General features: G+C 46.2%; 1 protein-coding gene across 1 annotated transcript in view; it reads right to left on the bottom strand.

The window, feature by feature from the left end:
* Positions 1 to 8,115: 8,115 nt before the first annotated feature.
* Positions 8,116 to 23,780, bottom strand: part of FGFRL1 (fibroblast growth factor receptor like 1) — a 167,601-nt gene continuing 151,936 nt past the window's right edge. Inside the window, exons 4-7 of the mRNA XM_058025096.1 lie at positions 21,909 to 21,989; positions 17,132 to 17,416; positions 14,376 to 14,729; positions 8,116 to 12,798 (exon numbers count right to left, since the gene is read on the bottom strand). Of these exons, the coding sequence (XP_057881079.1) occupies positions 12,386 to 12,798; positions 14,376 to 14,729; positions 17,132 to 17,416; positions 21,909 to 21,989 (1,133 nt within the window). The 3' untranslated portion in view covers positions 8,116 to 12,385. The remainder of the gene's footprint in view (positions 12,799 to 14,375; positions 14,730 to 17,131; positions 17,417 to 21,908; positions 21,990 to 23,780) is intronic.

Here is a 23,780-nt window from a genome sequence, read left to right as displayed (position 1 = left end):
CTGTCCTGGCCATGCTCTGGGACCTTCTCTGGGGAGCTTTGGGCTGTTGTGGAGCTTTGGATGGCTCTGGAGCTCCAGCTGGGACATCACCACCTGGCTTCACCACAACAGGTCCTACTGCAGGGAATAATGTCCAGGGATTCCTGGCAAATTTCCTGCAGCCATTCTCATTTCTAGGTCAGTATAAAGCAAAATCCACACTCAGTGACCTGCAGGAAGAGGCGCAAAAAGCCCTCAGGCAGAAATACCAAGAAATTTGGAATCCACCCTTAAATTGCAGAAATGTTGAGGGGATTTTGCACTCACCCCTCCTGTGTTTCCGTACTGGGAGTGTGGTTATTTCTGCTGGAGGTATCTCTGTGTTGCAAAGACAGGCTGTGGTGGCAAGGGACACAATGATCTCTTCAGAGGGGTCCCAGCTGCCTCCCCCTGCTCAGTGTCACTCACGCTGCCAGGCCTGGGGAGCCAGTGCTCATGCATGCAAAATCACTCTTTTTAATTTTCTGTTTCTGTAACATGACCTGTTACTGCACCACATCTCCATGAGGCAGAGCTGTCTGGAGAACATCTGTTGCAGCCCCAGCTGCTCGGGTACTTCCTCTGTTTCTGCCCTGCTTCAGATATGTGCAAATCACTGACAGCAACACATCCCCCAGTTCCTCCTACAAATCCTGTTTTCTCTGCTCTCACAGGGAGAGGGGGGAAAAGAGAATAAGAAACTTTGCATGGTTAAATACAGGCTAGATGCTTTATTCTCACCAAATCGCACCAGTGGGGTCCTTGTGGACTGACTCATACCAGACAGACAGTAAAAACCATCCCAGTGTTTATTCCCTTTGGAGCCTATATAATTAAAGCTGCCCACCTGCTGCTGAATTTTGCCGTCATTTTTTGATGCTGTGGGCAATGTGATACTCAGTTATTATCATAAACTATGTTAAGCTCTACCCACCATGGGGTTTATGACAACAATCCTTGAGAAAACCGTAATCCTCTGCGCTCAAGTATATCTCCTTGTTATAATGCTTATGATTCTTGGCTTGAGATGATGGCAGATGATGGCCATGAAAGACTTCCAAATATGGGTCCTGGCACCTTGCTCTCTGCCCAGCGTGCCTGCCTTAGGGATGTTGGATGGAGCCATTTCCAGCCCATCCTTTCCAGCCCTGCAGCACAGCCTGCATTCTTGGTGCAGGACGCATCACGGAGAGATTTGACAGCCCCAGGGGAATCGTGCCCCTCATCTCATCCACACAGCCCTGCTCAGGGCCCAGGGGGATCCTCGGTGGCTGCAAGGAGGTGCAAATGCGGGGCTGTCCCCTGAACAGCTCTCAGGCAGCTTTGGAAGTCCCTGCCTCCTTCCCCTGCCTGCCCACAGCATTTATTTCCGTTTATTTCCATCCCCACACAAGGGAAAACCTCAGGATGCCCGGCTGAGGGTGCTCAGAAAGTCACGATTTGGGGCAGTTCTCAGGAGTTTGGATGGAAGATTTGCAAGGGCTGCAATGCGCAGAGCCCTTCTCTCACACCTCGAGTGAGAGTTACCAGCACCTGACTATCACATAAAAAGGTGTCAAACCCTCTGGGTGTGTTTTACAGGGAAACGCTGATTGAGCCTTCAAAGGAAGGTTGAACAGAAGAGCACTCCAGGCTGCCTCCCCCAGGCAGACTCACGGAATTTGGTGCTTCCAGTTTTGATATTTTGCCTTGGAAAAATGGGAATTATTGACTTGTCTTCCTTACATACTGCACAGGCATTGCCAGAGGCAAAGACCAGAACATGTCTCCAATGCTACACATTTAATCTGCTAAATTAAGAAAAAAAAACAACCCTGGCTTCTGAGTTCCAAATACTGTGAAATATCCTAGGGACATTGACTGAAAGTATTAAAAATACGACCAGGGGACAGCTCAAATATTTGACAGTTTTGGAAACAACAAAATGGCTTTCCTTATTGACCAACACTGGTGACACATATATTAACCAGAATAAAGTAACTGTAACTTCCTCACTAAATACAGCAGTAATAGATTTTGTCTCTGTAAACTCTCTTCATGATTTCTGTAAAATTAAAAAGGTATCAGGAACATATCTTTATATTAAATTATTTTTAATGGCCCACACACTGAAGATTTTGGAAGTTCATATTTTTCATGACCATTCTTTAGAATTTCTGAGCAGCCAAATATTGACAATTTAACATATAGTTAGAAAAAAATCCACACCTGGTATGCTTGTCCCTGTACTGATATCTTCAACCACAATCTCAACAATGAAAAACGATCAAGATTAACAATCCAAACACATTTCCTGCACAGCCTGGTCATCCATAATTGTTGGAAGCAACCACTTCTCCTTACCGCCAAAATATTGTCTATCATTTGTTGCCTGATACTCCTGGAGGGACTTAACAGTGTTTAATAAATAATTTGAACCTGCTTGGTAAAATTTCCGTTTAGTGATAGTTGAAATGTGAATTATTTATAATGATTTTGCCCCCCAGCTTTCTTAAGGACAACACATGGTCTTAGAGAGAAGCTTCTGAATGCTTGACATGCATGAGTTGGAGCCACATACAACTGAATTTCTCTAGTAGCTATAGGACAAAGGTTTGGTGTTGACACGTGTTGCACAGTTCCTCCAGGATGGTACAAATTTCCCCTCGCATTTCTCTTGTACATACTTGTCCAGAAAATAAAGGGAAAAAAATTATATACCAGAGTGCTGATGACAGCAGCTGTCAGAAGGCTGCCAGCTTCTTAAAGGAAATGAGCTTGCCTCCCAAAAAGTTCAGCATGAGAATCCCAGTGACTCCCATGAAGCCAAGTTTAACCCAAACCACTCTGATCGCCTCATCCAGCACCTGGGGAAACAGCTTCACCTTTTAGGCAATGTTTTGGAAGAAAAAGGGACAAGTGAAGACCCTGAACAGAGCAACAATTTGGCTGTGCCTTCCACTGGCTGAGAACTGAGCTTGGAACTCAAAGCCACCCCAGTGGGGCTTCCAGTATCCCCATCTTGCCACCAGCTCTAATTTGGGGATATAATTGACCTTCATCTTGCTTTGCTACTCCGCTGCTCTGAGAGACAGTAAAACACAGAATCATAGAATTGCTGAGGTGGGTAAAGAGCTCTGAGATCATTGAGTTCACCCATTGATCCAGCCAAGGCCACCACCAATCCATGTCCCCAGGTGCCACCTCTGCATGCCTTTTGACTTCCAGGGATGGTGAATCCACCACTACCTTGGGCAGCCTGTTCCAAGGCCTGACCACCCTTTCTGTGAAGAAATTTTTATAGTATTGAATCTAAACCTCCCCTTGTGCAACCAGAGGCCATTTCCTTTTGTCCTGTCTCTTGTTCCCTGGTATTAGGGCCCACAGAGGTCCTGTGATTTCCCAGCATCAAAGCAAGCACTGCTGACATAATGAGGAAAGTGATGGCTTTGGTGCATGGATCCAACTTCAAATTTCAAACTTCCTGCTCTATAAAGACCTTTTCATTTATCTGCATTTCAATGTCTCTTCTATACAGTGAGAGTGATTATTGCTATGATTCACAGGGATGTAGAAATTTTTAGTGGTCAAAAATGTGTGAAGACACTCTGGAAATTGAGAGTTGCCATTTAAGTACACAATGTATATAATATTTTATCATAAAATTATTTAATGAGTAGGTTATTTCTAAGTTCTATTTTGGCATTGATTTGCCCAGGTGATTTTCAACCTTTTGGTTTCTGGGTCCATTCCAGTCAAGAGGGAAAATCAGCTCAAATGCTGCAGGGACTGGCACCTTAAATGCTGACTGCAGTCATGTTTGCACAGAGGCCCTAGCAGCACTGTCAAGGAACCAAAAAACAAGTGCAAACAAAGCCGTGCTGACTTTATGGCCCCTTACAAATCTTTTCTGGCATATGGGAGTATTAGGCCTTAAGAACCAAAATGAGAGAAAAGTGTTTTATCACTTCTCTGTGATAGCGGGCTGGACCTGTCCTTACACGCAGCCTCTGCCACGAATGCACTTTGGAAGGGAGTTCCAGATAAACACCAAACCCTGCTGGTGTGGTGTCGAGTGGGAGAGCTCTTGGCCCCCACTGAACCATGGCAGAGGGAGCTCGGGCGCCAGGGCTTGGCCAGCAAACAGCAGCTGGGGCCGAGCGATGGACGCGGGCTCTGGGACCAGCAGAGACCCCACCCTGCCCTCCTGCACCCTCCCACCAGCTGCTTCTGCTCCCTGTTCCTGCAGACAGGGAGGGCTCAGGAGACCACCAGCCTCCCAGGCTGCACAACACGGCAGCATAAGGAAAGTCACCTCCGTCTGCTGACATCTCCGCAAAGTTTGGGCAAAGGCAACAGAAATGGACACTTCACCAGTTTGCTGCATACTTATATTTTTTTTTCAGCATTGTATTTCATTGTCAAAGCCAGGTTCATCCTTTTGTTTCATGGGACCTGGGTAAGAAACTCATCTTATTGGCTTTAGTGGAAGAGGAAACAACATTGAGGATCTTCTTCTCCACGCAGTAACCAATCCCCCTTTGGGAAGTGCCAGTTCCTCTTCCCTGCTTTAGGAAGCTTATGATTACTCTGTTGTTAATTTCGCCAAGTCACTTAAGAAAAAAGATGAATCTAAATTTTAAAACATCCTTCCTTGTCTTTGCAATCCAGGGAAGACATGAACACACTTTAAATGAAAGATGTTCTGCAGTGATGGGCCCGAGAGAATTTGCCTGTTACACAGTGGGCACTGAGTGCTCTAGCTTGTCCTGGGTCTGAGGAAGCCTCCACAGGTTCTCCAGCTGCCTCCTGAGATCCAACACACGTGCAGTTGCCAAAGCCTTGGCTTGACCCTGGAAACCTCTGGTGACATGATACCACTCCCTACCTTTTTTTAATTGATCTTCCCTTCCATTCATGATTCCTCTTTTCACATTCACCTCCTGTCTCAGACAGCATTAGTGAATATATTAGTGTATTCAATTTTCAATATTTATAAAACTAATAAAATTAATAATAAAATTAATATTGGGTTGAACCTATCCTTACATGCAGGATAACATTAATATTAAAGTAACACATCAAAATTTGCCTTAAATCCTTACCCAGGCCCTCATTAGTATTTCAATCTGAGCTCCTATTGGTTCCAGGATCTGGACCTCCATCCTTATCTCTCTGATTAAATCACTAACTTTAAAACCCTTCACAGTTTTCAACCCAATAATAAAGCACAGAAAAAAGTGGCTGCAAGCTTCACGAATATTTATTTTTTCAGCAAAGAAGGAGCAAGTTTACCCAACAGCTTTTCTAACTGATTGTCTGCAGCAGAAGGAAGCTGTGGCCACGTTAAGGCAAGCAGCAGTAGTTTATTGTTTTAGTAGACACTTCTTTTTCCTTCCTTTTGAATAAATACACGGCGGGGTCTGGGAGGACGTGTGCCAGGAGCATTGCTGGGCGCAGCAGCAGCGAACAAAGCGCGGCCCCAACCATAACAGAGCGAGCAAGCATTGTTACAAATGTTCTCTTTAGCATGGAAATGAGCCAGCCGCAATAAAAACACCATAAAAACGTCAGAATGACCGATTGCCGCCAAGCGCTCGCCTTCCTATAACCAAAACTTGCAGCGAGCTTAGGAAAAATCCTGCCTTAAGAGAGATGCCATTTTTACTTAATGTTATTGCTCGACTTCTCACTTCACTGCACAGTTGAAAGGTTGCAGAAGAGAACAACTCCAGAAGGGCATCAGTAAAGTCCTGAGTGATATTAAATGGCATTCAAGCGCCATGGTGGACTCGGGATGGGAGCAAACTGTTAACCAGGGCATTAACATTAACACTGCTACTGCCTCTTTATGAGAATATGGGGCATATTTAGGTGCTAATTGTTTGGACAGCATCAATAACACATAATGCTTAATAAGATACAAATGAAGAGCTGTGTAACTCGTGTAATTCCATCAGAAAACGCTCAGGAACAGCAGCTTGACTTTAATTACTCAGATCAAAGGAAAAAGGCATTTTGAAGTCTGGTCTAAAATGTTATTTATTACTCCTTTCACTAAAGCATAGATCAGCTTGTATAGAAATAGCACTTTGGACTGGATTTGGTTATTGAAAATGGGGAAAAAAGAACATTCATTGCTTTGCTGATGTCCATGCATATTGGGGAATGTGTTAAATCCTAATTACATCAGACCAACAGAAAGGAAAAGAAAAAAGAAGGAAAGAAAAAATGCATAAGCTAAAATGAGGACAAATAAAGGTCATAGCTCCATATATTGTTCACAAAGACCTGAAGCTGGTAAACACACACAAAATGCAAAATGGGCATTCTCTTTTCTCCAGACTCCACTCCATAAACAGACAATATATATGTGCCACCTTACAGTCAATACAACACCAGTATTTTAAATGTGGTTTTATCAGCCATTATTTCCAATTTCCAACTACAGTAATCCACATTTTTGGTGCTGGGATTTGCTCATGGCTTTTTTACGTTTGTAGCAAACTTTTAAAAGCTGAGAATCTTGGGCAAAGAAATGCTCTGCTGATAGGAAAAGGTGAAGAGAAAGTCTATGCCTACAGCTCCCTCCTTAGCAGCATTTTCTGACAGGTCCAGAATGCAGAACTGACCTGGCGGGTGGATATCCCAGCGCATTTGGAGGACAGACCCTAACCCATCCCAGAACACCTGGATCACAGAGCATGGAGTGGGTTGGAAGGGACCTCTAAAGATCATCTAGTCTCACCTCCTGCAATGGGCAGGGACATCTTCTACTAGATTAGCTCAGAGCCCCATCCAACGTGGCCTTTAATGTTCCCAGGGATGGGGCACCCACCAGCTCTCCGGTGTTTCACCATTCTCATTGTAAAAGATTTTTTTCCTTATGTCTAGTTTGAGATTTAAAGACCTAAAGGGCAATAAGTATTTGGAAGGTATTAATTGGTTGGTGGTCTTGAATTTTTCTCAGCAGTTTGGTTCTGTGTCTTGGTGCTCTACAGGATCATCAGGGTTGGAAGAGAATCTCAAGATCATCCAGCCCCACTGTCAAACCAGCACCACCATAATCACCCCTAAACCATCTCCCTAAGAGTGTGCATTTCCCATTTATGTGGGTCTGGCTTCACACTGGGGAATTGGAAATTAATTCCATTAATTTCTGCCTCATCTTTCTCTTCCAATGGGCAAGCCAGGGAAAAGATGCAAAAATCTGGGAATGGCTCCATGTGTCTGACTGATTTCCCTCTGGACATTGCAAGGATTTTTTCCCACTGGCATCTCTGAGAGCTGGAACAAGCTCTGTATGGGTAGTAATTCCATGATTGTAAGGATGTTTTCCAATTATTCCATGTTAATCACCAGCTTTGAGCAGTCTGGAGTCCTGGGCATGCTCAAAGTTCCTCATGTAGGCAAAAGTGCTGCCCAGGTAGGAAAGCCATGATAAAATCCCCATTAATATCTGACCACATCCCAGGGTTTGCTCACCTCTGCGTCTCCCCCAGGTCTTTATTCCAATATTTCAAACCTCTCAAGAGTTCCAGACAGCCACAGAAATGGAGTCAACAGAGAAATATTTCCTCTTTTCTACCCCAAGTGTGCAATTCCTGCACAGGGATTTTGGGGTCAGAGGCCCAGGTCAGGGCCCTTTTGGGTGAGGGCCAGCTTTTCTGAACTTCAGATGTCACAGCTTGGACATTTACTGCCTCTGGAGTGAGCAGTGAGACACTCACAGGTTTGCCTCAAGAGAGGTGGAGGTGCTGAGCTTGACCTTGAAATCCCTGGTCCACTCCAGGCACTCCAAAATTCCATCTTGCTAATTAAAATTTGGCTCCTAGTGCAGTTGTAGCATTTGGCTCTAGAGGTGAACAGATTAAAAACTGCCCTTTTTCACTAAAACCCAGAAATCTTTCCCAAATCATTAAAAAAATAATGCCTTTGCTTGATACACAGAACTCACACAAAATATCAGACCAAGCTGTGGCACACAGGTAACTTTACAATTCTGTTTGCCCTGCCAGCACAAACTCCTGATGTGTAACACACACACACCCACACAGAGCCACACTTCCCTTCAAAACACAGAACTCTAAAACACATTAACACAACTACAGGCTTTTATTCCTTTTTTTCTGCAACTTTTATTACAAAGCCACAGACACACGGTGCCATTCTGTCTCCTTTGATGTGTTCAGTTATTGTATTTGTCACCAAATGAAAACCACAGAACACTTTTTATCTTCAATGTCTGATAAGTTTTCAGTTTGAAAGGGGCTGACCACAGAAAGATTGTCCATACAAAGTTAAAAAATGCACAAACTGGTAGGTAAAGCCATGTTTGATCTGTAATGCAAATAAAATTAACAAAGATAGTGAGTTTTAAGCCTAAAATTCCTTTGATCTTTGAAGCTCCATGGTTTTAAAAGTACAATTGCCTTCTGTATCACAACTTGGCATGTACATCTATAGGCCTTTATGCATACAAATACATAAAATGAAAAATCTTCTGTGTTCAACATAGGGTCAGTTACCAGAAACAAGACAATGGTTTTCTTTGAACACCCTCTATTTAGGAATGAAGATGCATCCAAATCTTTTCCCACTGAATAAAAAACATATTCATACACAAGTGTGACCTGGTTGAATTTATTTAAACTATGGAAGACTTTGCAACATATGCAAGGCACAATCAAGCCCTAAAATTCAATGGCATGCAGTAGGGCTTGGGACAGAGTGACTCAGAAAAGGTCTTAGAGGTACCTTGTGAAGGAAAAATAATTCCTCAAAAATGTGAAATCCACCCAGGCACAGCAAGCCAGTGCAAGGCCCAGACAACAACCACAGCCCCTCCTAAACAGGGCATGTGAGGGTATTTCCCTGGGGGGAAATCCCACACCATTCCTGGTGGTCAGGATGGAGCAGACAGCCAAGGCAGGATGAAATCCCCAGGCTTTCTGCAAATCAAGACCTTTATGGCATCTCTCACGGTGCACCCAAAGGCAGAGCAGCATTCCCAGTGCCACAGCCCAGAGCTGCAGCTGCCCTGGGCTGATGCACTGCCCACACAGGGTGGTTTCATGCAACGTTTGCCTCTGGAGAGCTCTGTCAGCAGCACTAGAGATTTATCTCTGCCGGGCAGGGGGAAGCCACTCCTTCCACCGGAGCCATCTGACAAAATGTGGTTTTTGCCTGCGTGATGCAGCACTATGGAGCTGGGTCACAAAGGGCAGGTGGAGAGTGCTACAGCAGCCTGGAGTTCTGTGCTGCTTGGGAAATGCAGGAGTGCTTCTCTTAGCCCACCAACCCCTCTCTGAGGCTCAGAGCTGCCACTGGAGCTGGTGCCATTAGGAAATCTCTCGGGGTTTGTTAGGGCTGAACCCACAAAGCCAGTGCCCAGCTCTGAGGATGGTGTTGGTGCTGCCCACAGGGCATGCATGGCCAGAAGTGTCTCCTTGCCACAACACTGGCCCAGAGAGCAGAGAACAGCCACGGGATTACAGGGGAACCCTGCCCTTTGCCATGCCCCATGCTGCTGGAATGTGCAGGAGTTTGGGACACACCACGGTGCAGTACGCAGCTTCCCACAGGCACGAGATATGAGATGTGGACTTTAGCATCTCTCAGGGAAACACACACTTAGTGTCTCCTTGAAATAAAGGCAATGCCCTTAGTGTGTAGAGGCTTTTTTATTTATTTTTTAAAATTAAATGAGTCGGTATGCTTCAGCCATTAAGAGCTCCTGCCCAAACCATGCCTTATATCCATGCCTTATATCAGTGCTCACACTTAAGCTCCTCTCAGTCCTCCCTGAAGCTGAGAGGATGCATATAAAGATATCCTTAATCTGAAATTTAGCAATTTCATAAATCTGTTTGAACCCTCCTGCTGAAAAATACTAATTATCAATAGGTTGCTTTATTACAACCTCTACAAGGGAGGGACGGATTTCCTTTAGGGGTTATTACATGGATAACCTCCTCCTAAGGCAAGAAAAGGACTTTTTGGAGCAGAATGTATTGGTGAAGAAAGCAGGAGCTGATTCAGTGTTTCACTGAATCGGGGCCCCATCTCAGCAGCACGGCTGAGCAAACAGGGAACTGTTTGGTTTGCTGGTGATTCAAACAAACCACCAGAAAAAAATCACTGCGGGTCAACACAGAGCAAACACCTCCACAAATGTTCAGAGAAAAGCAAAGCCTAAAGCACAGCTTTGTTTCAGATTAAATAAAGTGTTTCACTTTTAAATGGAGCAGCTGGTTTGGTGGGGATCCTTTTCATGGAACAGGCTTGAGAAGGAAGTGATTCCAAACTTGAAAATTAGCATGTTTCAAATTTTCTTCTTTTTTTTTTTTTTTTTAAACTATCAAACCCTAAATGAATAGAAAATAAACAGTTCCATCATTGCTGAACCTGCCTTCTCCAGAGACAGTGCTGGCCCCTGAAGAGCTGGGTGCCTCTGTGTGGGGTGCACACAGGGAAGGTTCAAGCCCCACTGAAGGGAGCAGCTCACCCTCCACTGGCTCCTAAAGCAGCTGCAGCTACAAATCAAGTGTTTCACCCACATTTCATGATTTCCCCTTCCAAGCACCCTGAGGCCAAAGTTCCTTTTACAGCCTCACGAATTATTATGCTTTGATTTACAAAATTTTCTTTAAAAAAAACCCAAACCAACAAACCACTGCAGGCCTGGGCTTAAAAAACAAATTAATCATCCTCCCCACACCCCCAGAAACGCACAGCAAAACAGATTTCCCTGTGAGAGAAGAACTCTGCTGCTGAAGATGGCTGAGGAGTGATCTGGGAACTGCAGAGCCCCCAGCCAGAACACAGCCAGTGGGAAAGGTCATTTTCTGATGGACGGGATGGCACCAGCAGCACCTGAGGGGACAGGAGATGGCACCTGGCTGGTGTGAAAAGGCACAGAGACAGGTGGCCTCCAGGTTAGGAGAAGCACAGTTGTTCACAAGCTACATCAAGTGTGTTCTGAGCATGGCATCTACAGAACCTGAAAAAAAAAATCTTTATTTTCTTTGATCAAAAATACATATAGAAATGCCTGTTTCGACGAAAATATCATACATTTTTTTTCTTGTTTAACAAAATAAATTAAATATACATGACTTCTGTTTAAACTCTATATAGAATTAGAAAGGTTTTATATTTTGCAATTGGATTAATTCCCAGTCCATATAGGTATTTAATATGGTCCTTATTTATTTTCTCTTCTTTCTGTTTTTCCTGTTGTTTGAACTGCAATGCTTTATCACTTACGAAGTGATATCTGAGGGGAGGGGACAACCACACACAACCTAGGTGGATATTTCTCAAATGCAATTTTTTCCTACAAGATTATTTCACTCTCTTCGCTTCTTACTATTTTTTCTAATGCTCTCACGTATTTTGCATCGACGCAGAAAATCCAGTAGCTTGTCACTCTAAGCCATCAGAGAAGGACAGTGTGTTTTGCTTTCTTCACCATCAGCAGTTCAATTATTATTATTAATTATTATTATTTCTTAAATATAAATATAAAGGTGTTCTGTACAATGTTCCTTTTTCCTTCTTTCCTTTTTTCCTGGCAGTGGCACTGAGTCCTAGGACCAGAGGAGCGGAGCTGGTCTGCAGAACATCCCATGGCGAACAAGATGCCTTCACCTTGCAGAAACGGAACCAACCAGCTTGCTTAGCTGATTGTGCTGACCACGACTGAGAAGCACGTGGCATTTCACCTTGTGAACAGAAATTGTTTTTTTCAGACCCTCTTGTGTTATCTCCTTTCCCTGGAAGAGATGAATGGATTATGTCTCCCGGTGCTTTGGCACTGAGCCTCAGGTGTGTCAGAGCTTGAGTCACTCAGGGCAGGAGAGGTCTGGGGGCTCCCACCAAAACAATGCCCAGGAAGGAATCCAGGCCCAGCCAGGAAATGCCACACACACCTCTGGCTCTACCTGCTCCCTTCAGTAACACCAGGAAGGTGTATTGGTTCACACCCCTGTGTCCCATCTCACTTGTTGCCACTCTGATTAAAATATCCAGGAAGTCTCTGCTGCTGGAGACGGCTGCTTCTCTGCTGTGAATTGGAGTTCCTTCATTATTCCTCGGCTACATCCCGATTGCAATAATTAAAAAAAAAAAATCTCTTTTCTCTCTGTGTCTTTCTCTATTATATATATATTTATATAGATAGATATAGATATATACACATATATATATACACACATACACACACGCATATACAATTATATATATATGTATATATATATATTTAAAATTACATATATAACCTTTTCTGTCTGCTTTGCCTGTTGCTGGCAGTGCTGAGCTGGCTTGGAGCAGTCTCTGCTGAGGTACCACGAGGGAGAAAAGCCCAGAGGGGCCGCGGGGCCAGCCCTCAGCACTGGTACTGGATGTGCTGGTGCTGGTGCACCTTGCCCTCCACGTGCGAGTGCGTGTGGGTGTGGATGTCCGTGTACATCTTCGGGTACATCTTGGGGGCCACGGCCGGGGCCAGGCCGGGCGCCTGGGACAGCAGGTGCTGCTGCTGGGCCACGTACTCGTCGTAGGTGATGGAGGAGAGGCAGTCCTTGTCGGGGAGCTGGGGCAGGCCGGCACGCTCGCGGGGCGCGGGGCGGTGCGCGGGGGCGGCCGTGCCCGGCGGGGAGCACGGCTTCTTCTTGGACTGGCACAGCCACAGCAGCACGGTGCCCAGGATGAACACGGCCCCGGCCGGGATGCCGATGATGACGGGCCAGGGCAGGCTGCTGGCTGAGGAGGGCGGCACGGGCGCGCCGGGAGGCTTGGGATCTGGGCACGGAGAGACAGAAAGGGTTAATGGATGCAGAACACATGGCACGCCGGGGCTGGCTGCTGGACAGGCTGTCTGCAACTCTGCCAGAGCAGGGAACGGGGCAGAAACCAGCCAGCGCGCGATGGTTGGTCACTGCTTTGCTTTCAGCGCTCCTGCAAGGACCAGCAACTCATGTTCTCTGGTTTGGGGGTCAGGAGGGGAGTCTTTGGGGGACTTTATAACTCTCTTATCCAGGCTTTAATGGATGCACACTAGAGCCAGCCCGAGAGAGCTCCCTAACGCTCTCACTGTGGCAGAATGGGCTTTGCTGCCCAGACTGAAGGACACAACCCAGGATGTGCCAGTAAACCCTCACTGTCACCAGCCCAGGTTGCACAGGGCCACAGCACGCTGCCCACCCACCTCTGCCAGCTGTAGCTGTGCCTGCAAGGGCTTCAGGCACTCTCTAGAAATCCTGTCTGGCAACCCTGGAGCTGCCCAGCAGCGCTCCACTATGGCAGGGAGAATGAATGTGGGGTTTTGGGGCTGTTGGCTTGACCTTTTTGTGTGGTTGGCAGGAAGGCTGAAGGATGGGAAAATGTAGGGGAGCTGGTGGCCCCTCCTTGGTTCCCAAGCCATGCAGAACTGAAAGTTCACTCAGCATTGAAGTGTGCCCCAGCTTCCTATCCCAAATGGGCTCTGCCTCCACCAGTCTCTTTGGAGCTGCTGCTGGCTTTCCAAGGGCAGTAAATTAAGCTGCTGGAGGAGATAAGATGCTTTGGACATCATCTTTCACATCGACCTCCTCCTTTATCTCTCTGCAGCTGGCAGTCAGTGGCTATCCCTGGACAGCCACTCCAGTTTCTCAGCCTGATCTCCTCATTTATAGACCCAAAAGGAGTCCTGGGGATAGGATTTTAGCTGTGAAAATCCTTGTCTAGATAGCTACCAGCTGGAATATCCAATGCCTTGAAACACACCCAGGCACAGAATTCAGCCTGCAGGGAGACACCCAGAAAACTTCCAAAACCACAGGCTATCTTAATCATTCGATATGTTATATTCAAACATCTATCACTTAGCTTCCAAGCTAAACTTCTTTAAGACACTAATGTCTTTTTCCCTCCTTGACAAATAATCCTATGGGTAGCTTGAAATGTTAAATATATACCATGTGGTCTCTTTGAAGTTGTGGGACCTATACTTTGACCTTAACAGATGAAATTTTGATTCACCAGCTCTGGAAATTACAGGATAATTTAGGCTGGAAGGCGAGTCTGGCCCAGCCCCCTGTTAAAAACATGACAAGATCAGAGATCTGACCTATCAGCTGACCCCAGCCATTCTATTCCTTGCTAGCCTTCTGATGAAAAAAAAAAATTTAGTGTAGTTTTACTATATAATTTTCTTTTAATATAATATATATCATAAATAATAAGTCAGCCTTCTGGAACATGGAGGGAAGAGATTCTCTTCCCTCGTCCTGGGACCTCTGTGAACACCACCACCAAATTTGATGACCCCGAGTGAGGAACACTGCCACGCCATGACACAGAAGACTGACAACAGAGGGGGGAGAAGCATCACAACTCACCAGGCAGGACAGTGAGAAAAGCACTGCGGAAGCTGTAGCCCATGGTGTTTGCCCCGAGGCAGATGTACATCCCTGCATCCTCCTCCTTGGCCCGAGTGATCATCAGTTTGTTCAGGTAGGAGCCGTCGGGGCGGGACCACACCTCGCCCGTGGGCAGCACGACGAATTTCTGCCCCCCGACGTCGATGGTGGAGTTGTACTTGCTCTCCGTGCCGTACTCCACCCGCTTCAGCCACTGGATGACGGGCTTGACGTCGCTGCGCACCTTGCACTGGAAGGACGTGGTGCCGCCGTAGTCCACCGTGGTGTTCACGGGGTGGGTCCCCGTCAGGATGGGCTTGGACCTCGTCCTCTCTGCACACAAACACAGGCAGCTCCGTGGGAAAAGGGGTTTGCCAGCCTCAGTAACTTGCATTGTGCAAACGGAGGGGAAAGGTGTAGGAGGGATGCAAAAATCATCGTCTAGTCCAACTGCCTGCCCCAAGGCAGGCTGAGATTTCTGCAAGCTTCTCCTGCCAGCCTCTTGCCAAAGCCTCCAATGGTAGGTGCCCTCCAAACAACTCCACCATTGTCTGAGGCTTTAACAAGTCTGTTCTCATGCTCAACCTGAATCTTCCTGTTTATAACAAGGAAGTTAATTTTCTACCTGCACCAGACCTGGAGAAAAGGATGGTTTCCCTCTGAGACTTCATATTTTGGAAGAGCTTCACAAGACCATCCTTTCCAGCAGGATCGTAAGTCTACGGTTGTGTCAACACCACATAAAGTGAAAGGAAAAATGTACGCCTCCTTCTGAGGAATGTTTGGATCTTTTTTAGCGTTAGGATCAGATAAATCAGTCACAGTTTCCAGACAAGGAGGTAATGCAAACCTCTGTCCTAGGCACAGGAGAAATTATGGTATCACAGTGGGTGGTAACTGCTGGCAATCATCAACTCCTTTTGATGGCAAACACTGTTGGATTGAGCATGTAACAAAACAGCTCCCACCAGCACTGGCTTTGGAGTGAAAGGAAGGAACAATGGACCCTCTTTCAAAAACTCGGGATACTTTCAATATTGAGGGCTCTAAAGATGTGCTTAGGAAACAAAAATACCACAGTAGTCTCTGTAGGCTTTGCCTCTGGGCTGTGAGCAACAATCACAGCTGGGGAGACTGAGACTGAGATAAGCAGGACTTAGGAGTGGAGGCTCAAGGGAGGGGAAAAAAAGGAGGAAATTGAATAAAACCTGTAATGCTCCACAGAATGATGTTAAAAATAGAAAGATGTCTGAAAACTGCTTAATGCCCTTATCTCCTTGACTCTGGTTCCAGCTTTGGTTACTGTTTTCACTCCTAGCCAGCAAAAGCTAATGAAAACAAAGGTTACATACATCTTTAAGTTGATAAAAACCAAGATAAACAGGGACACAGAAAGGGGTTTGTTCCTGGTGCTGTCTGGTTTTGATGAAGTGAAAATGCCACAGCTGCCATTAGGATGGGGCTTGATTCATTTCCCTGCCTCTGCTCCTGGTTTTAGTGTAAACACATGTTTTTACTGTCTCCACACAGCTGCATCTTTATCAATCCCAGATGTCCAGCAGGTTTGTGCCTTCAGAGCCCAACAGAGCTTCCCACATGTGCTTTTAATTCCTGCGATTCTAGGGAAAGGACTTATCAGAGAACAGATCTTTACCTTTAAGAACAATCTTTCACACTGGGATAAACTTTCTCATGCTAAATTGTATGCACAGACAAACAACATGATTTCCAAGTGGCTGGAAGCAGCCCTCCATGCCCCTGCTCCTCATTAATGAAGGCTATTCAATCTTCCCTCCACTCAGCTCATCTTCTCTTTCTTGAGCTGGCGACTCTGTAATCATTTCCATGACAACTTATGATGATGTCATAGGCAAAGCACAGTGATTTAAGAATAAGAGCTCTTCTCTGGCAAACTCAGGAAGGATTTGAGTACAATTATCCTCAGCAATAATAGGGGAAACAGAAGATTAGAGAGCGAGACTCAGAATAGCTAGATAGTAAGAAGAGCAATTTACCTCACCACAATGCAGGGTAATCCCCCACAGCTCATCTTCTGAGGACTGAATCTTTAAAGCTATGTAGGCATCTAAAGATACAGACAGGATCCTAGTGGATGTTTTTAAGGTTTGGGGATTTTTTTTTTAGTAATTAATTTCTACCTGCCTGGACCTTCAGATGGCCAAACATTTTTTATAATCTGGCCCTAAAGCCTTGTCTGGATAGTCACTCTAACCATAAGATTTCTTGTTTTTCAAGTTTCCCTTGGGAAACTTCTCAATTAAATTTAAAATTGACTGGTTTCCCCCATTCTGACATACTAATCTGGGCTATCCTACATATTTCCCTCCCTCAGCCATGGTACTTGAAAGGAATTTCTCTGTTAGTTCTCTGTCTGTCCTTCAACTGATTCTCTTGTGGAAGACTGACCTGGGCATGACTTTCACCATGCAGGTGCCTGTGGAGATGATTGTTTCCCAAGTACCTCTCCTCATTTCATCTCCTCAATTGTCTTCTTGCTACTCTGTCTTGCCCAAGTTTCAGGCTCATTCTCAAGTTCCAGCAGTGTTTTTTCTAATGTTTTTAGCACTTCCCAGCACCTGTCCAGACATCAGTATCTGCAAGCAGGTGTCAGAGCACGGACCAGGCTCTGCTCCCTTGCCACCCCACACTGTCTTGGCCGAGCCAGTCCCTTTCTCAAAGCCCCTCTCTGCTCTCCCTCCCGGAGCCGCACTTACGGATCACTTCGACTTTGTACGTCGCGTTGATTTCCCCGACTTTGTTGAACACCCTGCAGGTGTACTTCCCGCTGTCCTCCGGCTTCAGGTTCTTCAGGTTCAACGTCCACTTCTTCTTCTTGTTCTCCCCAATCTCCTGGGCAGTGAGGGGCTTGTTGTCCTTCAGCCAGGTGATGTCGGGCCTGGGGTTGCCGCTGGCCACGCACTTGAGGCGGATGGAGCTGCCGACGGGGCGGGCGATCACCCTGCGCCTCATCTTGGCGGGCTGCGTGAACCTGGGCCGGGCTGCAAAGGCATCACAACGCACTGAGGTGAGCGCAGCACACGAGCGGACAAGGAAACTCGTTATGTCTCACGGCCAGATCTGCTCGAGAGGCAGCCCCATACTAGCCAGTGTGTGCTCTCCCTCATATCAGCTCAAACTGTTTTCCTTAGCGGGGATTCACCACCCACCCAATGCATTTGAATGTCTATGGGATTGCTCTGGCCAATGCATTAACTTTCTGCATAGCACAGTCTCAGAATTTCTGTGTCTGTAAGGCAATTGCACCAGACCATCTCACAAAATAATACCAAAATCACGCTATTGCAGCTGAAGGCAAAATGCGGCCCCATAATCACACTGTAATTGTTCCCATATTCCACAAACTCCTTGGCCAAGACCAAAGGAAAAAACTCAGATCCCTGTCACGCTGACCAATTTCTCAATTTTTTGCTTGTCATACGAAGCTTCATTTCCTGAAGATGTTTTGCCTCTTAGTTCTCAGTGGTTTTAAAGGGACTTAAGAAGAGTCAGCATCTTTTACATGCATAGGAAAGTCTTAGAAGTGTGACAGACTTTTGTACATTGGTCTGAACTTAAATGTGTGCAATTCATTCAGCTCCAATTTACAAAACATTCATGTTGAATGGTCCAGAGAAGTGAACAAAGACCCAATAAAACTTTATGAGCTTGTTAATAGAGGATACCCCATGCCAGCCCATCCCAAAACTGGAGAATCTGAAGCAATAGCAGCTGGTGGACAGAAGCATGGGTCATCTTGTCTTAGCAAAGAAATCAACAGTATTTCTAAGAGTGCAGAGACAAGAAACTTAGAGAAATGCAAGGGCCTCCCCTGGCAAAATCTGAAATTTAATGAAGAACTTAAATAACAAATTTCTTACAGTTACTTTAACTATGCCAGTCCAGGAGCACTTCTGACTAAGCCCATCATAGAACTGCTGAAGTTGGTAAAGACCTCTTAAGGTTATTGAGTTCAACCATTAATCTAACACTGCCAGGTCCATCACTAAACCACGTCCCTAAGCAGCACATCTACAGGCTTTTTAAGCACTTGTAGGGATTCCCTGGCCAGCTACAGGATGGCCTAGTGGAACTTCCTACTTGACAGCCAGCCCTGCTGCCCAGGGCTGAGGGCCAGAAGCTCTGGGATGTGCATTACAGTGGAGCTTTCCTGAATGGAGGAGGCTGGTCTGCAGCCTCCCGTCTCCAAGCTCTGGGGAAGGGCAGCCATGGCCCTCTGAGTCTGTGAGCACACCCCTTAGCCCTCACCCCGCTGCAGCCTTGGCCAGCATCCCTCCCTCGGGAAGAGGACACCCTTTGGCATACCCCCTTTCCACAGGGGGAACCATCTGTCTCCACAGCCTTCCCTTGCCCCCCTTGGCTGTCGTTCTGGGTCCCAGCCATTTCATGTTATTTCAAACTCCTGCTCAGAAATGCTTTGCTCTCCCAGCAGAGGCTTTCATGTGTAATCCAATGAACCGGAGTAACTCCGGCGCTGGAAGTCTTTGCCGTGACAGCTGAGCAGCAAGTGTGACACACTAACCCCCTGCACAGGTCCTGGGGCCTGAATTGCTGGGCTCTTTGGGGTCTTTGCTGCAGGAGGCCCCTCACAGCAGACACAATCCCCCTCCCTGACAATGAGCCCTGTCAGAGCTGCACACCGTGGGCAACGACATCACAAATTTGAGTCTGGGCCGAGGGAGACGTGCTGATAAGGGCTGTCACTGTGGAAATTGAGAAAATGTCTGCAAGGCTCATGGAGAGGTCAGGAAGCAGCCATGCAATGGGTCTGAACAGCTACTCTGTAATATGGCAGTAATTTACTCTGAGACCAGGTCTAAGCAGAGGGGAGATGCTCATGGACAGGATTCCTGAGCGGGGACTAACATACCAAAGAGCAAGCTGGAGCCAGGACAGACACACTCCCCAGCAGATTGAAAAGTCAAGTTAGTGACTCTGAACTCTCAGAAGGACTTGCTGGCACCCCTGCTCAGTAGGGCATTTTAAGACAGAAAGCCTTTCCACCCAAAAAATGCAGGTCTTTAACATTTCTGGTTTTCTTCCCACTGTGACTCCCATGAGTCTGTCTGGAGTTCTGCATTCACTCCCTGCACATGGTTGCACAAATACATACTAAACTACAGGTAAAGCTACATTTTTTTGGACCTTTCAGCCTTTCTTTCTTTCTGTTTAAAAAGGTTAAGTGATTATGTGGTCTCAAAAGCTACTCCAGGCTGCGTGCAATATGCTGAAACCAGATCCCATTTACACAGTCCTGAATGTTTCCTTGACAAAAGCCTGAATTGGACAAGTTTAGAAAAGCCAGTTAACAAAAAAAGGAGAAAGAGAGAGAGACATACACATTAGAGAGAAAAAGAGACCCAGCAAGCACAAAGGAGAAAGAGGAGAAGCAGCACTGTGAGAGACAGGAAGAAAAGGTCTCTTTTGAGTTGATGCTAAATGTCTGTCCCCAAATCTGTTCCATTTACAGAAGTTTTGCTTGTTGGAGTGCCAGCAAAGGCAATTACAAAGTGCCTCTGTGTTATTCACATGCTTGTTCTCCTCCACATCACTTGGCATTTGCTTCATAAACATGAACCACACATTTGTACAGTATAAATTATGTCCCACTCAAGAGCAAGGGAAAACACAAGTGGATGGGGACAAAGAGACAGTGTTGTGTATGGGTTCCTGGCTGAAATGCTGTTTACCATGAAGATTTATTCAGGGCTAATGAAAATTAAATGCAGCACAAAGACCTGTGAAGGAATTCAGTGGTGTCCTCTCCCTGTGGGACACCTTGAGAGGCATGGATCAGTCCCTGAGGCTCCTGTCAGACATTGCTCACACAAAGTGGGGTGATTATCTGAAAATGTTGTCTGCTGTGGTGCACCACCATTGCCCCCATGTAGCAACAGTCACTATCACTTCAGCTTTCATGATAATTACAAAAAAAAGTCACAATATGATTATGGATTGAAATGTATTTCAAGCCTTCTGTTTAAGAGCTCAGTCAGTTGTGGGAAGACATGGATGGAGGTCTCTGTGTTTCCCCACTGTTCCACTCTATGATGGTAGATGGAAAGTAAAGTGGAGCTTTTATTTCCACCATGCTTCTCCTCTCACACTTCTCCAAGGGCCCGGGACTGTGACAACACCACCTGCTCCTTCTCCCACCATCCCCCAGAGACCTGCAGGCACACACTGACCCTCCTGCACACCAGCCCACACCAGCCATTCACCGGTGAGCAGTGCTGGATGGGCTCGGATGGGTGCATGGCTGGCCCCAGGCATTTCTCTGCTTGGGGAGAGGAGAGCAGACAGGAAGGATGAAAAGAAGAAAAAGCAGAGGTTCAGCAACACTCTGCAGCACACCAGACTCGGCCAGAGTAAGACACAATCTGACATGAGATTGTCAATGCCTAATAATTTTAGTAGGGCTATCTAAGACACCCTTTCTCCAGCTCTGAAATGTTGTCAACTGTCTCCAGAATGAGTGGAGGTTACCTTGCTCTCCCCAAGCAAGCTCAGCCTGAGATAAAAATGTAATTCAAGTGTAGCCTGGACTGGACCACAGCACACCACATCCCTGTTTGCCAGCTGCTGAAGAAAACAGGCCTCAGCTTCAGTGGTGGGATACACACAGCAAAAGCCTGTCAGGTTCCACCCCTAGCACTGCTGTGAGGCTCTCCCTGGTCACAAACGTGCTACAAAGCCATCTCTGTAATATAAAAATAAAGAGAGGGATGCACTGCACGAGCAAAATGAAATGCTGTGCTTCGTCCACTGAGCTCATAAACTCACATCACACTCCTGTCAGGAATGGCCAAAAGCTGTTTGGCATCAGCCTGACAAATTACTGTCCTTCAAGGAGTGCTTGGACCAAACTGGGCCTGCAAGGTTTGCAGCGATTCAGAGCCTGCTCTGAGTGAGTTTTAGCAGTTCCCCAAAGCTCCAACAGCTCCAAAGTCTTATGCTTGAACAGTCCATGGCCTGGAGAAGCTCAGGCAGGTGTCTGAAAGAGAGGGTGATCTTAACAAATACTCATCTTGGCTTAGTGCTAATTCTCCTGAAGTGAAGTCAGACCTCCCCTTTGCCCTCAGTGGGAGCAATGTTATGCTGGCACTGGAGACTTTTGGAAATACTGCTGTAAAAGTCAATATGCTTTTTATAAGGAGTCTATGAAAGCTGTAAAAGCTGCACATGCAAAAGAAAAGTCTCTGCCCAGAAAAACAAATACAGGGGAGAACCATGCTGGGGTAAATGGCAGGGGGCCCCAGGGCCAACCACAGGCTGCATTTTGCAGGACCCTTGGATGGGATCCATTCACACCAACACATTCAGCTGACACTCTGTTTATTATTTGACCATATGTAAGGAGAACTCACTCTTGTTGCTCTGCCTTTCCTCTCCTTCAGCAGCTGAGAAATGTGCCACATGAACAGCACTGAGCCAAGGGCCCAGGAAAACCACAAAACACACACTGCTCCTTACCCCACTGCTTCCCAGAATGGTCTTCATATTCTCCATTGGAGCCTTCGGGCAGCTGGCTGTCCTTTCCTGAGCTGGCATCATCTGTGCAGGAAAGGAAAGGGAAGGGAAGATGTTAAGAAGGTCTCCTGCAGGATGACAACAGGATTTGCTGGAGACACCATGCAGCCGAAGCAAACTCAACATACAGCAGGCACCCACATCCTGGCACCTACAGCCTGCCCAGTTTAATGAACAATTTATTTTCCTGCTTTATGGGCTTTCCAGCAGGCCACCAAATCAATGGGAGTTTCATCAATGTTGCCACTGATAGCTGACCAAAGCCTCTCTGTCTATGTTTACAGGCTGCTGTTCCCTAGAAGGAGCTATCTGTGGTACCATCTATGCAAATAATGGCATAAATCAAAATTAAAGATAATAAACCTAAGAGGTAGGGGCAGACTTATGTGATCAGTCATAGAGAGCATAAGCAGTATGATTGTGGCCACTAATTCACCCTTCAGCTTCCAGACAAAACCAGAAAAGCAAGCAGTTCTGGGGTCAAATGAGCTCTCAAGGGATGCTGAATGCAAATTTATGGCTGGTAAAAATAATATTGATTTGAAAATCTGCTCGTGAGTAGTTCTTTTTAATTAAGACCACCCATCTGCCTGTATCAACACAAAACTTTGTTCCTCATCACTCTTGTTGTCTATATCACTACCACACAGCAGCACCAAAATCTCAGCTCTGCCCTGCAGAAATAGAAATCCCTACAAGGTGAAACCCCCATCTCTCCAGCAGCCCCATCTCAAATTGTCACAGTGATATGGCCACCTGTGAGCTCTCCAGGAGTGCCCTGATCCTCCTTTTATGACCTGGGTGATACTGGTGGCCTTACACATCTGCAGCATCCAGGTGTGAAAGTTTTTCCTCTTCTTGACCTCTACTGCACTGGTTTTCAGAGACACATCAGGTGAAGGCTCATTGAGGAACAGAATGGTGTAAAAAAGCCAAATAAATACAGAAAAGTGGAAATATCTAATTTAAGGAAGGAATCCCTTCAAATGCCCAACTCCTGAAACTTCTAAGAAAAGGGTCTTGTGAGCAAAAGACAGGACAATTATTTCTGTAATCTCCGCAACAAAGAGGAAAAACTGATCTCATATATAAGCATGCTTCCCCCAAAAGGTACAAATAGTAAAACTTCTCTTTACAGTTGTTTTACAAGTTGAGTTGTGCTTAAAACAGTATTTAGTGTGTAAACTTGTGTGCAGTCTTTAAGAGAGAAGAATGTGTCTTTAACCCAGCCCTCACCCCGGGCTCTGCTATTTTGGAAAATCATCCCATCTCTTCAGCACGGGGCATTTTATGCCAGCAGATGCTCTGCTCCCATCAGCCCTGTCCCTTAAGCAGAGAGGCTGCAATGCTACATGACTTTGTCCCCCCTTGACCCTGAGAGATCTTCCTCTTCTCCTTTTGGCCACTTCAGCACAGTTTCTCCTGGAAATGCACACGTACAGCTACGTGCAGCTGTCACTTCGAGGGGAAAACAAAACCTTGTGGGCAGCAGGGCTGTGCTCAAATCCCAGCAGCTCCTCCAGCTGCCTGCCCCATGCCACTGCCCCATGCCACTGCCCCATGCCACCCGCTGTCACCCTCTGTGGGACACCCTGAGCCTCTCCTGGGTGCCCCAGCCAGCCCCCGGCCCAAACCATGGGCCCACTCAGCCAACACCAAGCTCCACACAGAGCCCGAGTGCCAGGGCCTCCTGAGCTGCACTTTGCCAGTTTATTTTTACAGCCTTGGCAAACCAAACGCAGGGAATACAAAAATACACATTATGCATGATGGCTTGCATATGACGTTGTCTTCTTTCAGTCAAAATACCAAATT

This window comes from Melospiza georgiana, chromosome 5 (assembly GCF_028018845.1).
Source record: "Melospiza georgiana isolate bMelGeo1 chromosome 5, bMelGeo1.pri, whole genome shotgun sequence".
Lineage (NCBI taxonomy): Eukaryota > Metazoa > Chordata > Aves > Passeriformes > Passerellidae > Melospiza > Melospiza georgiana.
Note: the sequence above shows the minus strand (reverse complement) of the source record. Positions and strands in the feature narration are given on the sequence as shown.